We start from the raw sequence: 16,842 nt of genomic DNA, 5'->3' as shown, positions 1-16,842 counted from the left end.
CAGAGCTTCAGAATCACAATTCCCAGGAATTAGGGGCAAGTGAATCTGCATCTTAAACAGGCACTCCAGGTGATTCTAACACACTCAAAGGTGTGAGAGCGAGCACATGAAAGATCTTTAAGGAATCGCTTAACTAAATATGCCTTTTAGAACGACCCCTTTGGCTGTAAAGGGAAGAATCAACTTTAAGTGGGCAAAGATAACCAGGGTATCTAACACCATCATTCATCCCAGCGTGGGGAGGACGTCCCACATGGCCGGCGCGCTTCAGCACCCCCTGCCGGCCCTCAGCAGCCTCGTCCCGGGCGGCCGGAGCGGTCAACTGCGACAGCGCTCCCCGAAACCCGCAGGGGCGGTCTGGGGCTAGTAAACGCACGGACGTAGACCGGAAGCGGAAGTGAGGTCCGTTTGCCTGGCGCTCTTCTCAGAGCGCAGCCACCCCCCACCCGGTGGCCCCCGCCGACTTGAGGAAGTGCCGGAAGCGGAAGTTCCTAAGAGGTGGGGGGAGTTGTTGGTTAAGTGTCGGCTTGTCTTTGGAGCTTGGTAGGTTCCCCTTCTCCCCTCGGCTGATTGAGCAGGTAAAGCGCGATTGTGAGACCTCGCCAGCCCTGCCGGCCAAATTCAGGCCGGATCCCAACTTCGAACCCTATTCTGAGGGGTGTGGTACCCGGTGCTCCGACTCTCCCGGGTCCTGGTGGAGGTCCCGGGAGTCCCCGGTCCCTTCTCTGGGCAGAGGCTCGGTCCGGCTTCCCGGTGTCCACGTAAACCCCCGCGATGGGTAATACGAGCAGTGAGCGCGCTGCGCTGGACCGGCAAGGGGGTCACAAGACTCCCCGAAGGGACAGTTCGGGGGGCTCCAAGGATGGGGACCGGCCCAAAATCTTGATGGACAGCCCTGAGGACGCTGACCTCTACCACTCCGAGGAAATTAAGGTAAGGTAATGGGGGTGGAGGGATCCGTTTCTCCTTAATTTCTTTTGAGAGCTACTAGATCCTCCCGCCATATTCCCCTAATGATCAGAAGTCAGAGAGCTGTGATACTTCACACTATGCACTTAAAATCCAGATGGCCCTTTTAGTAACCCAGGAACCTGTGTCGAATTATCGATAAGACAAAGTCACCCCGAGGGAGGAGGATTTCACTTCGTTTAACATCATTAAGGCAAAGGCAGCTCTGGGACAGGTTCAAATCCTTAATTAATTAAGATCGTGGAGTTAGCAGTAATTGAGCTCTAGTCGCTCCTTTTCTCTTAGGTATAATTAATTTCAGAGCTTTGAGAAATCTTTTACCACTTTCATGCACACGGGCGTTTTTTGTAATAGTTTTGCAGTTTATCCTCAATTTTGGAGATAAGGCAGAACACCTGTAAGGTGATAGTAGTGTTCACCAGCTGACCGCAGTTCCCAGAGATCTTTAGTGTTGCCTAAACTTGTGGTTCACGCTTTAGAGCAGGCATAGAAAAGTAATTTGACTTCTGGAGGTCAGTAAGTGAAGTATTAGTCTGAAGGAGGCAGCCAGTTGCTACTCAGCTTCTCTCTCCTGTTGTTTAAATATGACTTAAACTTAATGTTTAATGTTGATGTTTGCCAAAGCAAATGTTTTTGCAGGCCACATTTGGGCATCCTGCCTCAGTCGGCTTGTTAACTCTTAAAAAACTCTGAAGACAAAAATCTTCATTCCTGCTTCAGCTACTTTCCTGCTAAGCATCATGTGGTCTCTTTCTAGAAGGCAGGGCCCAGTCCAAGGACATTTAGTGATTCTAGCAGCTGATAGGTATATGTATACCCTTAAAAAAAAAAAAAAAAAAAAAAAAAATTCCTTAAAGGGCAGTGCAACAAAGTCAGTTTGAAAAAGATGACCCTCCTCCCCCACACACACGCATTCTGTTACCATCCGCTTGCTTGTTAATCATCACTGTCCATTAGGCTAATTGCCTGGTAACTCATCCCTTCTGTACTCAGATTTTTTTTCTCAAATGTTGGGCTGAGTCACGTTATTGTCTTTTGTCCTCACCTGGATCTTGGCTCTGAGGCTGACTCTAAAGAGTCTGCTTTTACTTGGCCCTCCAGCCCGTGGTTTCAACTTGCTTTCTGAATTTGTTGCATTCCATTGCTGTGTGCAAAGTGAACTTTGGGATCCTGTTTCTTCGATGACTAGACATCCCTTCCCCCAAAAGTAATTATGGCCCAAGGGCAGCCATTTAAGACACCCTAAGAATCAAACCATTTTCTTTAAGAAGCACTTGTTCTTCTGCTGTTTTAAAACCTTACAAGAAATGTTTGGCATACGGATACTCTGTAAAGAATGATTTCAAATAATTTCCATTACTACTTCCTCAGAAGTTATGAAATGATGAGGCAGACACATTGGATAGAATGCCGATTAAAAAAAAAAAAGTCATGGATTCTTTTAACTACACTAGTTCACCATTTTGGCTGTGATTAGTTATCACACCCTCAGTGTAAAGTGATTCCAGTCTGTTATTCTTTAATCTGTAGATCTTGTGAAAACTCAAAGAATGCAAGTATCTTCTGTGTGAGCTCAGGTCAGTATTTGAAGCGAAGATACTAGAAGCCTACTTGAGACCTATAAGAGTCTCTCTCAGCTCCTGCTCTCTTCATCTTTGTTTTTGGACTAGGAACAATGTAAGAGACCCAAAACCACATATACTTCACCCAGAGCTAAACAGGTTTATTTGTCTTGTTCCAGAATACCTCGGTTATACACTTCCCACACAAGCAGTTATTTTCTGTAATGAGGGCCAGTCTTTATCTTCTTTGTCCACTTCTCCCTGGTGCCTGGATGGCGCTCAGTGAATAGGTTTCTGCTTCCTTAGAGCCTGGATTTGCCAGTTTTCAAGTTGACAGCTCTGAAACGGTCGTGAGAAATTTTTGTGTACTTCAAAATTTTGCTTAAGGAAGGAAAATAACATTCATTAAGCTGGTCTTGAATTCATTGCTGTCTTCTTGCAAGTGAGTTTTATGATTTCTCCTAGAATGTTGCTGTCGATCTCTAACAACAGCAGTAACAACAGCTAATGATTACTAAGCATTTACCTGGGTCCCCCACTATGCAGAGCATGTTCCGTGAACTGTCTCACTCAGCCTTCACAATGGCCTTCAGAAATAATTATTTTATTATTTCCATTTTGGGGAAACCGAGGCACAGCTGGTCAGGTAATGAGTCAGAATAGGAACCTCAGCAGTGACAGTTTCCTTTCTAGACTGAATCGTCAGTGTTAAGGTAACTCTCTCTTGTAGGGCTATCACTAATGGTTTCCTGGTCCTGAGTAAACGCCTCTGTTTCTAGGCTCCAGAGAAGGAGGAGTTCCTGGCCTGGCAGCATGATCTGGAGGTTAATGATAAAGCCTCTGCCCAGGCTCGGCCAACTGTGTTTCGATGGACGGGGGGTGGAAAGGAAGTTTACTTATCCGGCTCCTTCAACAACTGGAGCAAACTTCCCCTCACACGCAGGTAACTCCCTGGAGCATCTTCATGTATTTGTCTTAACCCGGGATACTCTGATTTCTAAAGGAGCGCCGTGGATGAATAAAAGAAAAAGTTTTGATAAAATAGATGCTGAATGGAAAATAGTCGTGCTTAATAACTCCAGGGTTCAAATCTCACCCCCACAGAGTCTCTAGGTTTAGGGCACACTTAGAAGAAAACAGTGCCCAGTTACGAGCATTTCTGTCTCGCAAACGTCTTTCCCTTCAGATATTCCAGCTCTGTGTCTGTCCAGGCTAAGCGGAGCCTCAGTGTCCCTCTCTCTGAGAGAGGAGTGTTGGGCCAGACAGCTTCTGAGCTTCCTTCTGACTTGGACTCTGTGTATCACTTTTGTTTGAATGTCCTGTGGGCACCATTAGCAAGACTACAGTCAGACCCTTGATCGGGAACCCTGGTGTGGAGTTCCCTTGTGGCTCAGTGGGTTAAAGATGCCGCCTTGTCACTGCTGTGGCTTGGATTGCTGCCGTGGTGCAGGTTTGATCCCTGGCCCCGGAAACTTCCACATGCCTGGTTCCCGACAAGGAACCACCTGCTTTTCCAGGGCTGCCTTTGGTGTAGAAAGGGGCCCCTCAGCCTAGTCACAAGTCAGGGCCAGTAGGAACAAAACATGTTTCCTGGAACCTTTTCTTAGTAGTTAAACAAGTTGCTTTAGAGAATTGTTTGTGTACCCTGTTAAATCAGTCCCCTCTCTGGTGTTAAGCAAACCAACAAAGGGTGAAACTTGGCGGGCAGCCTGCTCTTGGTCCTGTGTTGCCATCTACCTGGGCATTCAGTCTGCCAGGTGGTACTTGGCACAGCAGTTGAAGATGAATGCCTGTGTGTTGACCTTCTGGTGGTAGGAATGTGGGTTCTTGGTATTGGAGCAGAGCGAGCTTTCAAGGAAACCACTTCCATTGCTGCTTCCTGGTAGCTTTTCTCGATTGAGATCATTATACCAAATTATCTAAATTGATTAAAAATGTGGGAGTTCCCGTCTTGGCTCAGTGGTTAACAAACCTGACTAGTAACCATGAGGTGGTGGGTTCGATCCCTGGCCTCGTTCAGTGGGTTAAGGATCAGGCGTTGCTGTGAGCTGTGGTGTAGGTTGCAGACACAGCTTGGATCCCCTGGGGCTGTGGCTGTGGTGTAGGCTGGTGGCTCCAGCTCTGATTCTACTCCTAGCCTGGGAACCTCCATATGCCAAGGGTGTGGCCCTAAAAAAAACAAACAAGAAAATGTTTATTTCTGGAGGGAGTGGGATGAACTGGGAATCTGGGGTTAGTAGATGCAAACTATTGCATTTGGAATGGATAAGCAATGAGATCCTGCTGTGTGGCACTGGGAACTGTATCTAGTCACTTGTGATGGAGCATGATGGAGGATAATGTGAGCAAAAGAATGTGTATGTATATGGGTGTGACTGGGTCACTTTGCTGTACAGTAGAAAATTGACAGCACTGTAAACCAACTATAATGGAAAAAATAAAAATCATTAAAAAAAAAGTTTATTTCTCCTGCAACTGAACTCTCAGTTTTTCATGGAAGTTTTATTTCATTCCAGGGCTGTTTTGGCAAATCAGCCAAGAGGGCAGCCCACTCCATTGACAGCCTCTGCTTCCTTTTTTTCTCACAGCCACAATAATTTTGTCGCCATCCTGGATCTGCCTGAAGGAGAGCATCAGTACAAATTCCTTGTGGATGGTCAGTGGACACACGACCCCTCTGAGGTACCCTCCTTCCCGCCCCCGGTCCTCCAGCTGCCCACATGGTCCCAACAGACCACTGTCCCCTAGAGACAGCTGCCAGGTCCCTTTGGCCTGTTGGTTGAGGTCCCTGCATATGGCTGAGCTAGATAGCTGTGCTAACTGTCAAACTGTTGGCATCCTCGACTGAGACGAGCAGGTCAGCTAGCCAGGAGATGGGACCTTCCAGCCAGGAATTCTCAGTCCCCTGAAGAACACCACCAGCGACCTTCCGTGTTATGATTTCTGCCTGTCTTGTCTCTTCCCAGCCAGTAGTAACCAGCCAGCTTGGCACAGTTAACAACATCATTCAAGTGAAGAAAACTGACTTTGAAGTATTTGATGCTTTAATGGTGGATTCCCAAAAGTGCTCCGATGTATCTGGTATGAACACAGTTATTTTATACCACATGTGTGCAGGTGGGGGCTGTGTAGTTTGGAAATAGGCTTGTTCCTCTTGCTTCTCCCTCTTGAGCTGAAGCTGCCCCGCTGGTGAGCGTTCATTGTTCTCTGAAGAGCCACAGGACTAATGCCTAACTCTGTGTCAGGGCAGGGGAAGGGAAATCTAGCCCTGGGGAAGTTGTAAGTCATTCTTGGGTCATCTCCAGGGTTCAGTAGGTCTGCGTGGCCATAGAGAGCAGACAATGGAAATGGAACCAGGGCTTGGTCTCGTGCCAGGGGCAGGTCCATGAGGCTCTGGAGAGTCGCTTTGGACCAGTGAGCAGCCAGCCCTGTGGAAGCCTGCCAGCTCCTTGCCTGCTCTTGGCCAGCTCGGGGCGCCTGGAGAGTTTCCGCCTGACGGGTGGTAGACCTCTCAGTGACCTTGGCTGTCACCTGCATGGTCCCATAGCACCTTGTCAGAGTCCCTTCAGGGGAGAAAGAGGCTCAGCACAGGAAACAGGCTACATGGCCTGCCCTGTGCGATACAGTCCCAGGAAAACTTCCCAATCTTCTGAGCATCATCTTATCATCAAGCTCTCAGTAAATTGCTTTCCATTCAAACCCACAGGAAGAAACTGCTTGGAAACATAATATGGACAGCTCAAGGAGAGGGGTCAGTTGGCCTCTCGAGGGGCAACACCAGCTGCACTGCCCCCTCTTGCAGGGCTTCAAATAGTTCTGGGACCCCATGGGAGGCAGTGAAATGAGCCCCCAAGACTGTGTCTGACCCTTCAAGAAGATGAGTTGAGTTGAGTTCAGTTTACAGGGTGATCCTTCATTGTCACTACCTGGGCTTGGAGTTTCTGCCCCAGGATCTTACTCTCTATTAGCTCAGGAGTCACACCAGTAGATTGGTCACGGGGGTGACAAGTCAGGTTTCTGAACAGGAATTGGAAATCTGAAAACAGCTTTCCTTGCTCTGGATAGCTAAGTCATCTTTTAGAGAAATCATTTCCTTCTTACTCAGTTAGGTGGCAATTAGAGGTTGGAGGCAATGCCCAGACAGCTCTAGATAGCCCTAACTTGCTGCTAGGTAAAATTTTAGGCCTCATACCAAAGCTTTTGGTCAGTTCTCTGCAGCAGAGGTCACCTGGTGAAAGAAAGCTGGTAAACTACCTTCAGCCTCTCCATCCTCTTCTCATGTCTAGACTCCCTTTCTCAAGATACACATTTACTCTTTTTTTCTTTTTTGGCTGGTCTCATGGAATATGGAAGTTTCCAGGCCAGGAATTGAATCTGAGCCACAGCTTCAAACTATGCCACAGCTGTGGCAATGCTAGGTCCTTAACCCATTGTGCCATGGTGAGAACTCCCCATGTTTACTTTTTATTTTTTTTTTCCCCCATTTTTATGCTGCCCCGCAGTATATGGAGTTCCCCAGGCCAGTAATCAGATCCAAGTCACAGTTGCACCAACGCTGGACCCTTAACCCACATTGCCAGGCTGGGGATTGAACTGTGTCCTGGCACTGCAGAGACACTGGTGATCCTGTTGCGCCACAGTGGGAACTCTCCTATATTTACTCTTTTTTTTGCTTTCTAGGGCCGCGCCCACAGCATATGGAGCTTCCCAAACTAGGGGTCTAACTGGAGCCGTAGCCACCAGCCTACACCACAGCCACAGCAACGCTGGGTCTGAGCCACGTCTGCGATCTACACCACTGCTGACAGCAACACTGGATCCTTAACCCACTGAGCGAGGCCAGGGATCGAACCCGAAACCTTATGGTTCCTGGTCGGGTTCATTGACCACTGAGCCATGATGGGAACTCTTCCCATGTTTACTCTTAATGGCTCAGTTTTGAGCACTGAATGCCTTTCTCAGATTCCTTTTGTGTTGGGGCTATGTCATGAGAGGGGAGTCTGGCCCTCTAGAAAATGCCGCGGAAGGAACTGCCAGAGCTAGGCCATCTCTGCTTTATGTGGACAGCACAAATCTTGGGCGGCCAGTGCAGCCCAGGTGTCCTTGGAATAACAGCTTGGTCCCGGCCAGGTGGCCATACATCACTAAGTAAGCGGCTTCTAAGCTTACAAAACACTGCATTTAATATGTCTGTGTAATTGGGATACTCAAGCATGACTTCGAAAGGAGCCTGAGTGACGTTGATGGAAGCAGAAAATCTTCAGAGATCAGGTTTTCAACTTTGTGTTTTAGTTTTGAAATGTGCTTAAGGCCTCTGTAAAAATAGGCTGAGATTTTTTGTTTCGTGGCCACACCTGCATGTGGCAATGGAAGTTCCTGGGCCAGGAATTGAATCTGAACCTCTGGGCCATGGATCGAACCTTCTCCGCACTGACCTGAGCACTGTGCCACAGTGGGAACTCCTAAATAAGCTGTTTTATCTTTGGTTTTATTTTGGCTGGCGGTGCTCCCGACTTGGGCTTAGCCGTGGAAGCCTCACTTGAAGCCTTGAGCTCTTCTTTGCTGTGTTTGCCAGCCTGTTCTGCAGCAAGAGGGAAGCCTTTGCCTGCAGTGACTGTCAGGTCAGGTCGCTGTGAATAGCCTCCTGCGACTCTGACCCACTCCCACAGCTCCTATCTGCCACTAGGGCGTCTGAGTTGACAGCTGAGTTTTATGCCCATCATCCAGATTCCAAAAGGGTTTTCTCATTGCCCTTGCTCTTCACCCCTATAGGGCCAGTATATCTTTCAAGAGATTATAAATCTGTTTTAAGGGAACAAAAGACAAGGAAAGCTAAATGATGCCATAAATTAAGTGAGACAGCTTCTGGAACTCCCAATCTTCAAATTGTCCTGTCACCATCTTCCAGCAGAGCTGTCCAGTTCCCCGCCAGGACCCTACCATCAGGAGCCCTACGTCTGGAAACCAGAGGAGCGGTTTAAAGCCCCACCCATCCTCCCACCACACCTTCTCCAGGTCATCCTGAACAAGGACACAGGCATTTCTGTGAGTACAGACAGCTGCCCAGACTGCCCTCAGTCTTGCTCAGCTACTCCCTTCCGTCCACCTCCTGCAAAGCAGCTGGTGAGAACGTCGGGTGTCACCCATCAGTGTCACCACCTCTGACATGGGAACAGGTTGCCAGCAAGATGTTTCCGGGGTGTGGGTGCTGCCTCCCCCATCCCACAGAGCCTTCTGCACTCTTGTTGTGTTTCGTTCCCTCAGCCCGAGCCCCCTTCCTTTAAATGTCATGACGAACTATATAAGCATCCCATCTCAGAAAGCTGAGTAATGGGATTCCTTCTCTGGCCCCCAATTTTATTTTATTTTTGAGGGCTGCACCCATGTCATATGGAACTTTCCAGGCTAGGGGTCAAATCGGGGCTGCAGATGCCGGCCTATGCCACAGCCACAGCAGCGCGGGATCCAAGCCGTGTTTGCAACCTGCACCAAAGCTCAAAACCATGCTGGATCCTTAACTCACTGATCGAGGCCAGGGATCAAGACCCACGTCCTCATATACTAATCAGGTTTGTTAACCGCTGAGCCATGATGGGAACTCCTGGCCCCCCAATTTTACAACCTAATTTAATCACCAAATTGCCTTCAGAAACATGAGTGCTCCAGGATCAAAACTCAGGTTATCTGGGTAACACATGTTGCCTCTGGGAAACTGGTACTGCTCCTCAAAGGAATTGTGCCTCCTCCTCAATCCGGGCGAGCACCCTGTTACCCCTTGTGGTTCACTTCCCATCCCGTTGACCATGAATTGCCCAGTCCCCCAGCTCTGGGCTGTACGGTGTAACCGTAATTGTCAGAACCTAGATGTTCTTCAGTTTTGTCCAAGCCTCCACCTAAAAGGCATGCTCTTAGAAGGTGAGAAAGTAACCACACTTCTGCCCTGGATGCCACACAGAAGTGGGTACACCTGTGCCGAGGCTGGGACCTGGAGGCATACATGGGCAGGCTTTCCCTACCACAGTCACTGTGTGTACCCTAGGGACTTGTGGTTCTTGGGGCACCAGTCCTCCCCCGTGCCCTGTTTTGAGAGTGTCCCCTAAAGACATGATTGACAGATGAGCCAGCTTTTGTCAGACCCTTTTCCTGTTTTGAACTAGCATTTATAAAATGGAGTGGGAGTTCCCATTGTGGCTCAGCAGGTTAAGAACCTGACGTGGTATCCATGAGGATGTGGGTTTTGATCCCTGGCCTCGGTCAGCGGGTTAAGGATTTGGTGTTGCCACAAGGTGCAGCACAGGTCACAGACACAGTTCATGTGGCTGTGGCGTAGGCCAGGAGCTGCAGCTCTGATTCAACCCCTAGCCCAGGAACTCTATATGCCGCAGGTGTGGCCATAAAAGAAGAAAAAATTGGGGAGTATACATTGTGGATTTTTGTGTTCTCGTAAAAAATAGGAAGGTGTGGCAGCACTTTGGCTCCTGTGTGAGCTTTTATGGGTTAATAGCGCCTCTCCCCCTCCCCCAGTTACCTGTTTTTTCTTTTTTCTTTTTTTTAATTTATTTTTTTATATTACTCAATGAATTTATTACATTTCGATCCCAAACCCCCAGCATATCTCCCCACCCCCCAATCTGTCTCATTTGGAAACCATAAGTTTTTCAAAGTCTGTGAGTCAGTATCTGTTCTGCAAAGAAGATCATTGTGTCCTTTTTTCAGATTCCATATGTAAGTGATAGCATTTGAGGTTGGTGTCTCATTGTCTGACTTCACTTAGCGTGATAATTTCTAGGTCCATCCATGTTGCTAAAAATGCCGGTATTTCCTTCCTTTTAATGGCTGAGTAATATTCCATTGTGTATAAGGACCACATCTTCTTGATCCACTTCTCTGTCGATGGACATTTAGGTTGCTTCCATGTCTTGGCTATTGCAAATAGCATTGCAATGAACGTTGGAGTACATGTGTCTTTTTGAGTCATTGGTTTCTCTGGTTAAATGCCCAGGAGTGGTATTGCTGGATCAAATGGTAGTTCTAGTTGTAGTTTTCTGAGGAATCTCCATACTGTTTTCCACAGTGATTGTACCAATTTACAATCCCACCAACAGTGTAATAGGGTTCCTTTTTCTCCACACCCTCTCCAGCACTTATTGACTTTTTGATGATGGCCATTCTGGCTGGTGTAACGCCAAACCTCAGAGTGGTTTTGATTTGCATTTCTCTAATGATGAGTAATGTTGAACATCTTTTCATGTGTTTTTTGGCCATCCGAATGTCTTCTTTGGAGAACTGTCTGTTTAGATCTTCTGCCCATTTTTTGATAGGATTGTTTGTTTTTTTGGTATGGAGCTGCAGACGGTATTTATAAATTTTGGAGATTAATTCCTTGTCAGTCGATTCATTTGCAAAGATTTTCTTCCATTCTATGGGTTGTCTTCTCGTTTTGTTTAGGGTTTACTTTGCTGTGCAGAAAATTTTAAGTTTAATTGAGTCCCATTTGTTTATTTTTGTTTTTATTGTCAATACTCTAAGAGGTGGATCTGAGAAGATGTTGCTGTTGTTTATGTCAGAGAGTGTTTGGCCTATGTTTCCCTCTAAGAGTTTTATAGTATCTGGTTGTAGATCTAGGTCTTTAATCCATTTTGAGGGTTTTTGTGTGTGTGTATGGTGTTAGGGAGTGTTCTAATTTCATTCTTTTCCATGTGGCTGTCCAGTTTTCCCAGCGCCACTTATTGAATAGGCTGTCTTTTCTCCACTGGGTATTCTTGCCTCCTCTGTCATAGATTAGTTGACTGTAGGTGCATGGGTTTAATCCTGGGTTTTCTATCCTGTTCCATTGATCTATATTTCTGTCTTTGTGCCAGTACCATATAGTTTTGATGATTGTTGATTTGTAGTATAGTCTAAAGTCAGGGAGCCTGATTTCTCCAGCTCCATTTTTCTTTTTCAGGATGTCTTTGGCTATTCTGGGTCTTTTGTGCTTCCAAACAAACTTTACAATATTTAATTCGAGGAGTTCCCGTTGTGGCTCAGTGGTTAACAAATCTGACTAGGAACCACGAGGTTGTGTGTTCGATCCCTGGCCTTGCTCAGTGGGTTAAGGATCTGGTGTTGCTGTGAGCTGTGGTGTAGGTTGCAGATGCAGCTTGGATCCCGAATTGCTGTGGCTCTGGCGTAGGCCAGCAGCTACAGCTCCAGTTAGACCCCTAGCCTGGGAACCTCCATATGCCATGGGAGTGGCTCTAGAAAAGGCAAAAAGACCAAAAAAAAAAAAAAAAAAAAAAAAAAAATTTGTTTGAGTTCTGTGAAAAATGTCCTTAGTACTTTGATAGGGATTGCATTGAATCTATCGATTGCCTTGGGTAGTATAGTCATTTTGATAATATTGACTCTTCCAGTCCAAGAGCATGGTATATCTTTCCATGTATTGTCTTTGATTTCTTTCATTAGTGTTTTACAGTTTTCAGAACTCAGGTCTTTTGTCCCATTATGTAGGTTTACTCCTAGGTATTTTATTCTTTTGGATATGATGGTAAATGGTGTTGCTTCCCTAATTTCTCTTTCTGATCTTTGATTGTTAGTATATAGAAATGCCATTGATTTTGTATCCTGCAACTTTGCCATATTCTGGTAGAGCCTTCAGGATTCTCTAGGTATAGTATCATGTCATCTGCAAATAGTGATAGTTTTACTTCTTCCTTTCCAATTTGGACTCTTTTATCTCTTTTACTTCTCTGATTGCTGTGGCTAGGACTTCCAAAACTATGTTGAAGAGTAGTGGCAAGAGCAGACATCCTTGTCTTGTTCCTGCTCTCAGTGGGAATTCTTTCAGCTTTTCACCAGTGAGAATGAAGTTAGCTGTGGGTTTGTCATATATGGCCTTTATTGTGTTGAGGTAGATTCCCTCTATGCCCACATTCTGAAGGGTTTTTATCAGAAATGGGTATTCGGTTTTGTCAAAGCCTTTTTCCGCGTCTATTGAGAGGATCTTATGGTTTTTATTCTTCAGTTTGTTAATGTGGTGTATCACACTGATGGATTTGCGGATGTTCAAGAACCCTTGCATCCCTGGGATAAATCCCACTTGATCATGATGTACAATACAATCCTCTTATTGTTGGGTTAAGGTTGTGCTAGTATTTTGTTGGGGATTTTTGCATCTATGATCATAAGTGAAAGTGGCCTGTAATTTTCTTCTTTTGTAGTATCTTTGGTTTTGGTATCAGAGTGATTGATGGTGGCCTCATAGAATGAGTTTGGGAGTGTCCCTTCCTCTGCAATTTTTTGGAATAGTTTCAGAAGGATAGGTGGTAGCTCTTCTCTAAATGTTTGGTAGAATTCACCTGTGAGGCCATCTGGTCTTGGACTTTTGTTTGTTGGAAGTTTTTTAGTCACAGTTTCAATTTCAGTACTTGTGATTGGCCTGTTCATCTTTTCTATTTCATGTTGGTTTAGTCTTGGAAGATTGTATTTTTGTAAGAATTTGTCCATTGCTTCTAGGTTTTCTGTTTTATTGGCATATGGTTGTGTACCGTAGTCTCTCATGATCCTTTGTATTTCTGTGATGTCTGTTGTTACTCCTCCTTTTTCATTTCTAATTTTATTTGAGTCCTCTCTTTTTCTTGATAAGTGTGGCTAAGGGTTTATCAATTTTGTTGATCTTTTCCAACAACCAGCTTTTCATTTCATTGATCTTTTCTGTGGTTTTCTTTTTCTATTTCATTGATTTCTGCTCTGATCTTTATGATTTCTTTCCTTCTGCTAACTTTAGGTCTTGTCTGTTCTCTCTCGAGCTGCTTTAAATGTAAAGTTAGCTTGTTTATTTGAGCTTTTTCTTGTTTACTGAGGTGGGCTTGTATTGCTATCAACTTTCCTCTTAGAATGGCTTTTGCTACATCCCATAGGTTTTGGAGTGTCTTATCTTCGTTGTCATTTGCTTCTAGGTATTTTTTAATTTCCTCTTTGATTTCTTCATTGATCCATTGGTTGTTCAGTAGCATGTCGTTTAGTCTCCACGTTTGTGTTTTTTGCAGTCTTTTTTCTTGTTGTTCATTTCCAGCCAATTACCCATTTGATTCTTGAAGCTCCCCATCTGAGTCTTACAAACATGAACTTGCAGCCCTGCTCAGAAGTGTTGAGTATAGATTATATCATCCTGCTTTCTCTAAAAATGCTTTCATCGGGTGGCTCTTCCTGCCTCTCCAGTAAGAGCACAGAGCCATGGCCCATACCCTAGAGATCAAGATGAAGCCTGGCCAGAGTTGCACACTGGTGCACCCAGCAGGCACCCAAGGAACTCCCCTTAATTGGAGCACCAGGCACGAGCCCTTTCCCTGCCTGACTTAGGAAGAATGGGGCACAAGAGCCTGCCTCGTGTCCTGTGAAAGGCAGTGCTGTGAACCGAGAGTATCTTCCTGATGTCCAGATCCTAAGGGCACCCGTCTGCTTTTGTTGCCCCGCAGTGTGATCCAGCTTTGCTTCCTGAGCCCAACCACGTCATGTTGAACCACCTTTACGCACTATCCATCAAGGTAAGGACGCCTTTGTTGCAGCTGTTTCTTCACTGGTGCTCTGAGGCCCCCTAGCGGTGGGATCACCTGTGGTACTTACCAACCAGCAGCTTCCAGGCCCTGACCCAGACCCACAGGCAGGGCATCTGCTTTTACTAAGCCCTCTAGATGATTCTCATGCTCCCTGCGATTTGAGCCCCCTGACTTAGTCCCACCTTTGATTTCTACCTTCTTCCTCAGGATGGAGTGATGGTGCTCAGCGCGACCCACCGGTACAAGAAAAAATATGTCACTACCTTGTTGTACAAGCCCATATGAAGAGCTGGGAGCTACCCATGGGCTGCAGCCCCAGGCTCCACCCGTGCATGCTTCCCACTAGAAGGAATGGACTGCAGATTTCTCACTTCACACTCTTCATAAGACATTTCATACCCGCCCTTGTCCTACTTGAAGGTTTGTTCCAGACACAGCAGCTCCTGAAGCACCTCAGTCTATAACAGTCCTCTTAGTACCCAGTGCTGGGTCTGGGGACCCATCAAGGCTGAGAAGGGAGTGGGGGAAGCAGGTGCTCTGCAGCCCCCACACCGCAGGGCAGAGGGCAGCAGTGCACGTCTCAGTCAACAGCCTCTGAACTGGTTATGGAGATTTTTCTTAAGCCAAAAATGAACACTAGGCACTTTGCTAGTGAAAATCTGGGAAGCGGGAATGGAGGCCGCACAAAATTTGGGGTCGTATATGTTTGTATTGACTTGTCCCTGCTGAGGCCTGGCCGCAGACCTGGCAGCAAGTTCAGGGTTGGTCCTACCTGTCCTCTGAAATCAAAGCAATAGGCCGTCTTCCAGTTCCTGCTCCAGGGAGGCGTAATTTCTATAGAAATTAGAACCTGTCTGGTTTCCAGATGAAGTTTGACAATTATTTCCTACATTTACGTGCACTAAGTATTTTTGTTTCTGTTTTTAACCAGAGGTGGCTGTGACTATACAGCCTTAGGACAATTTTTAAGTCACCCTGACTAGACTACAGGTCACATGAACTATGCTCAGCAATAATCTGTTCTCAGAGCAGAGTTGGAAAACCACAGATGGATTTATTAAACTGGGAGTTTGTGTAGCTTTGTACTCAAATCATAATGAGGTGACAATGTTACCACGAAAACTTTGGAGGCACCTGATCCTAGCCTGTGCCACCCTGCTTGGGACCTCTGTCCCTTCTCAGCCAGGAAGGCTGTGGCAACTGCTGTTGTTTATTCTGGAAGAAAATTAGAACTGGCAGCAGCCTTCTGAATTTGTGCCAGGAAGACATCCTTTGGACCAAAGTGAATCTCTCCCCACGGCTTGGTTTCCAGGTTGATGCCAGAGACACAGCCATTAGCGAGGCTCCTGTCCCTGAGGGGGCGGAGGCTGCCATCATGCCCTGTGCTCCTGCTGGGAGACAGAGGAACAAGCCCCCTGGCTTCTGGTATTTATTTGGTAAACCTGCGTCCGGGATACCCCTTTTGTTACTGTTTTCAAAACACTGAATTACTGTCACTTTGATGTACAGGTTTCAATAAAGCTTATAAAGATAATGGACGTGCCCTTGGAGGAAGCTTTGATTTCATGCAGTCATTTGGAGAAGAGACCAGAATTCTCCCCAAGGTTTCTCAAGGGCAGTGCTTTGCAACCTTTGTCATGTCTCCACACACAGTGCAGATGGTGCCCTCCCTGTGGCACTCTGGGCTGAGTGCGCATGGCTGAGGGCCGGGCCCTGACCCACCTATTCTGCACACAGAGTTGAGGAGGCTGTAAAATTGAAAAGTGACACGGGAGCTGAGGAGAGGCAGCGGCGAAGGTCCTAGTGTGGGCAGATTGGCTGCAGCCCTGTGTCAGAGGTCTGGCTGCTGCTTGCTCACTGATAAGCACCACAGGGGAGCCTGGGATTCTGACACCCACTTGGATGACACCAGGATGTTTTGGAGTCAGCCTTTCTCACCAGGTAAAAGGGTCTGTCCCTTCTACCAAAAATTGGAAGTTATAATTGCTTCATCCCAGGCATCAGGAAACCTTTGAATAAAATTGAGAAGGAACCTCGAAGGCCTTCTGTCCACTTATGGTAAAGAGCAGCGTAGAAAGTGTTCCCAGCTGGGTAATTAGCCATCTTACCATGAAAACCCAAGTGTTGAGAGAACCCTAGATTTAGGGGCTGGAGGGATTATTTAAGTAGACTGAGGAACTATGTAAAAATCCTTTGCAAAACTGGATAAAACTTTTTTTTTAATGGAAAAAATACAGTTGATAAACAATATCATGTTTGTTTCAGGTGTACAGCATAGGGATTCAATATTTTTGTAGATTGTTTCATTATAGGATATTATAAGGTATTGGATGTAATTCCCTGAGCTATATAGTAAATCCTTGTTGCTCGTCTATTTTAGGTATGATAATTTGTGTCTGTTAATCCTATACCCCTTATTGGGCCCTCCCCCTCCCCTTTGGTAACCATAAGTATGTTTTCTGTGTCTGAATCTGTTTCTCTTTTGTATTTATATTCATTTATATTATCTTTAGATTCCACATATTAGTGATCATATGATAATTCTTTGACTTACCTAGTATAATAATCTCTTAAGTTCATCCATGTTGCTGCAAATGTGATTATTTCATTATTTTTATGGCTGAGTAATATTCTACTGTGTGTTTATGGACATGTGTGTGTGTATGTGTATATATATGTATATACACACACAACCCCCTTAAGGTAGTCACCTGTTGACGGACACTTGGGTTGCTCCCATCTCTTGGCTCTTGTACATAGTGCTGCTATGA

General features: G+C 46.0%; 1 protein-coding gene across 2 annotated transcripts; it reads left to right on the top strand.

Moving 5' to 3' along the window:
• The first annotated feature begins 397 nt into the window (after positions 1-397).
• On the top strand, positions 398-15,605 carry PRKAB1 (protein kinase AMP-activated non-catalytic subunit beta 1). Of its 2 annotated transcripts, none has more exons than NM_001243621.1 (7): positions 398-933; positions 3,311-3,474; positions 5,120-5,213; positions 5,498-5,612; positions 8,443-8,576; positions 13,991-14,059; positions 14,279-15,605. In NM_001243621.1, the coding sequence occupies exons 1-7, from the start codon at positions 775-777 to the stop codon at positions 14,354-14,356; spliced, it is 813 nt and encodes a 270-aa protein (NP_001230550.1). In that variant the 5' UTR covers positions 398-774; the 3' UTR covers positions 14,357-15,605. The 2 variants fall into 2 exon arrangements, with proteins under 2 accessions (NP_001230550.1, XP_005670719.1); XM_005670662.4 differs by having other exon boundaries at positions 485-933; positions 8,440-8,576.
• The last annotated feature ends 1,237 nt before the right edge of the window (positions 15,606-16,842 follow it).

This window comes from Sus scrofa, chromosome 14, assembly GCF_054392235.1.
Source record: "Sus scrofa isolate SSC_HxYL_T2T_F1_AM1 chromosome 14, Sscrofa_HxYL_maternal_Yorkshire_Landrace_v2.0, whole genome shotgun sequence".
NCBI lineage: Eukaryota > Metazoa > Chordata > Mammalia > Artiodactyla > Suidae > Sus > Sus scrofa.
The sequence above is the reverse complement of the archived record's forward strand: the minus strand, read 5'-3'. Positions and strand labels throughout refer to the sequence as shown.

Excerpts from the sequence above, each read along its gene's own strand:
- PRKAB1 (XM_005670662.4), top strand. The coding sequence starts at position 775 with ATGGGTAATACGAGCAGTGAGCGCGCTGCGCTGGACCGGCAAGGGGGT. Across the intron at positions 8,577-13,990 it reads ACAAGGACACAGGCATTTCT|TGTGATCCAGCTTTGCTTCC; the intron begins GTGAGTACAGAC and ends GTTGCCCCGCAG. Across the intron at positions 14,060-14,278 it reads TTTACGCACTATCCATCAAG|GATGGAGTGATGGTGCTCAG; the intron begins GTAAGGACGCCT and ends CTTCTTCCTCAG.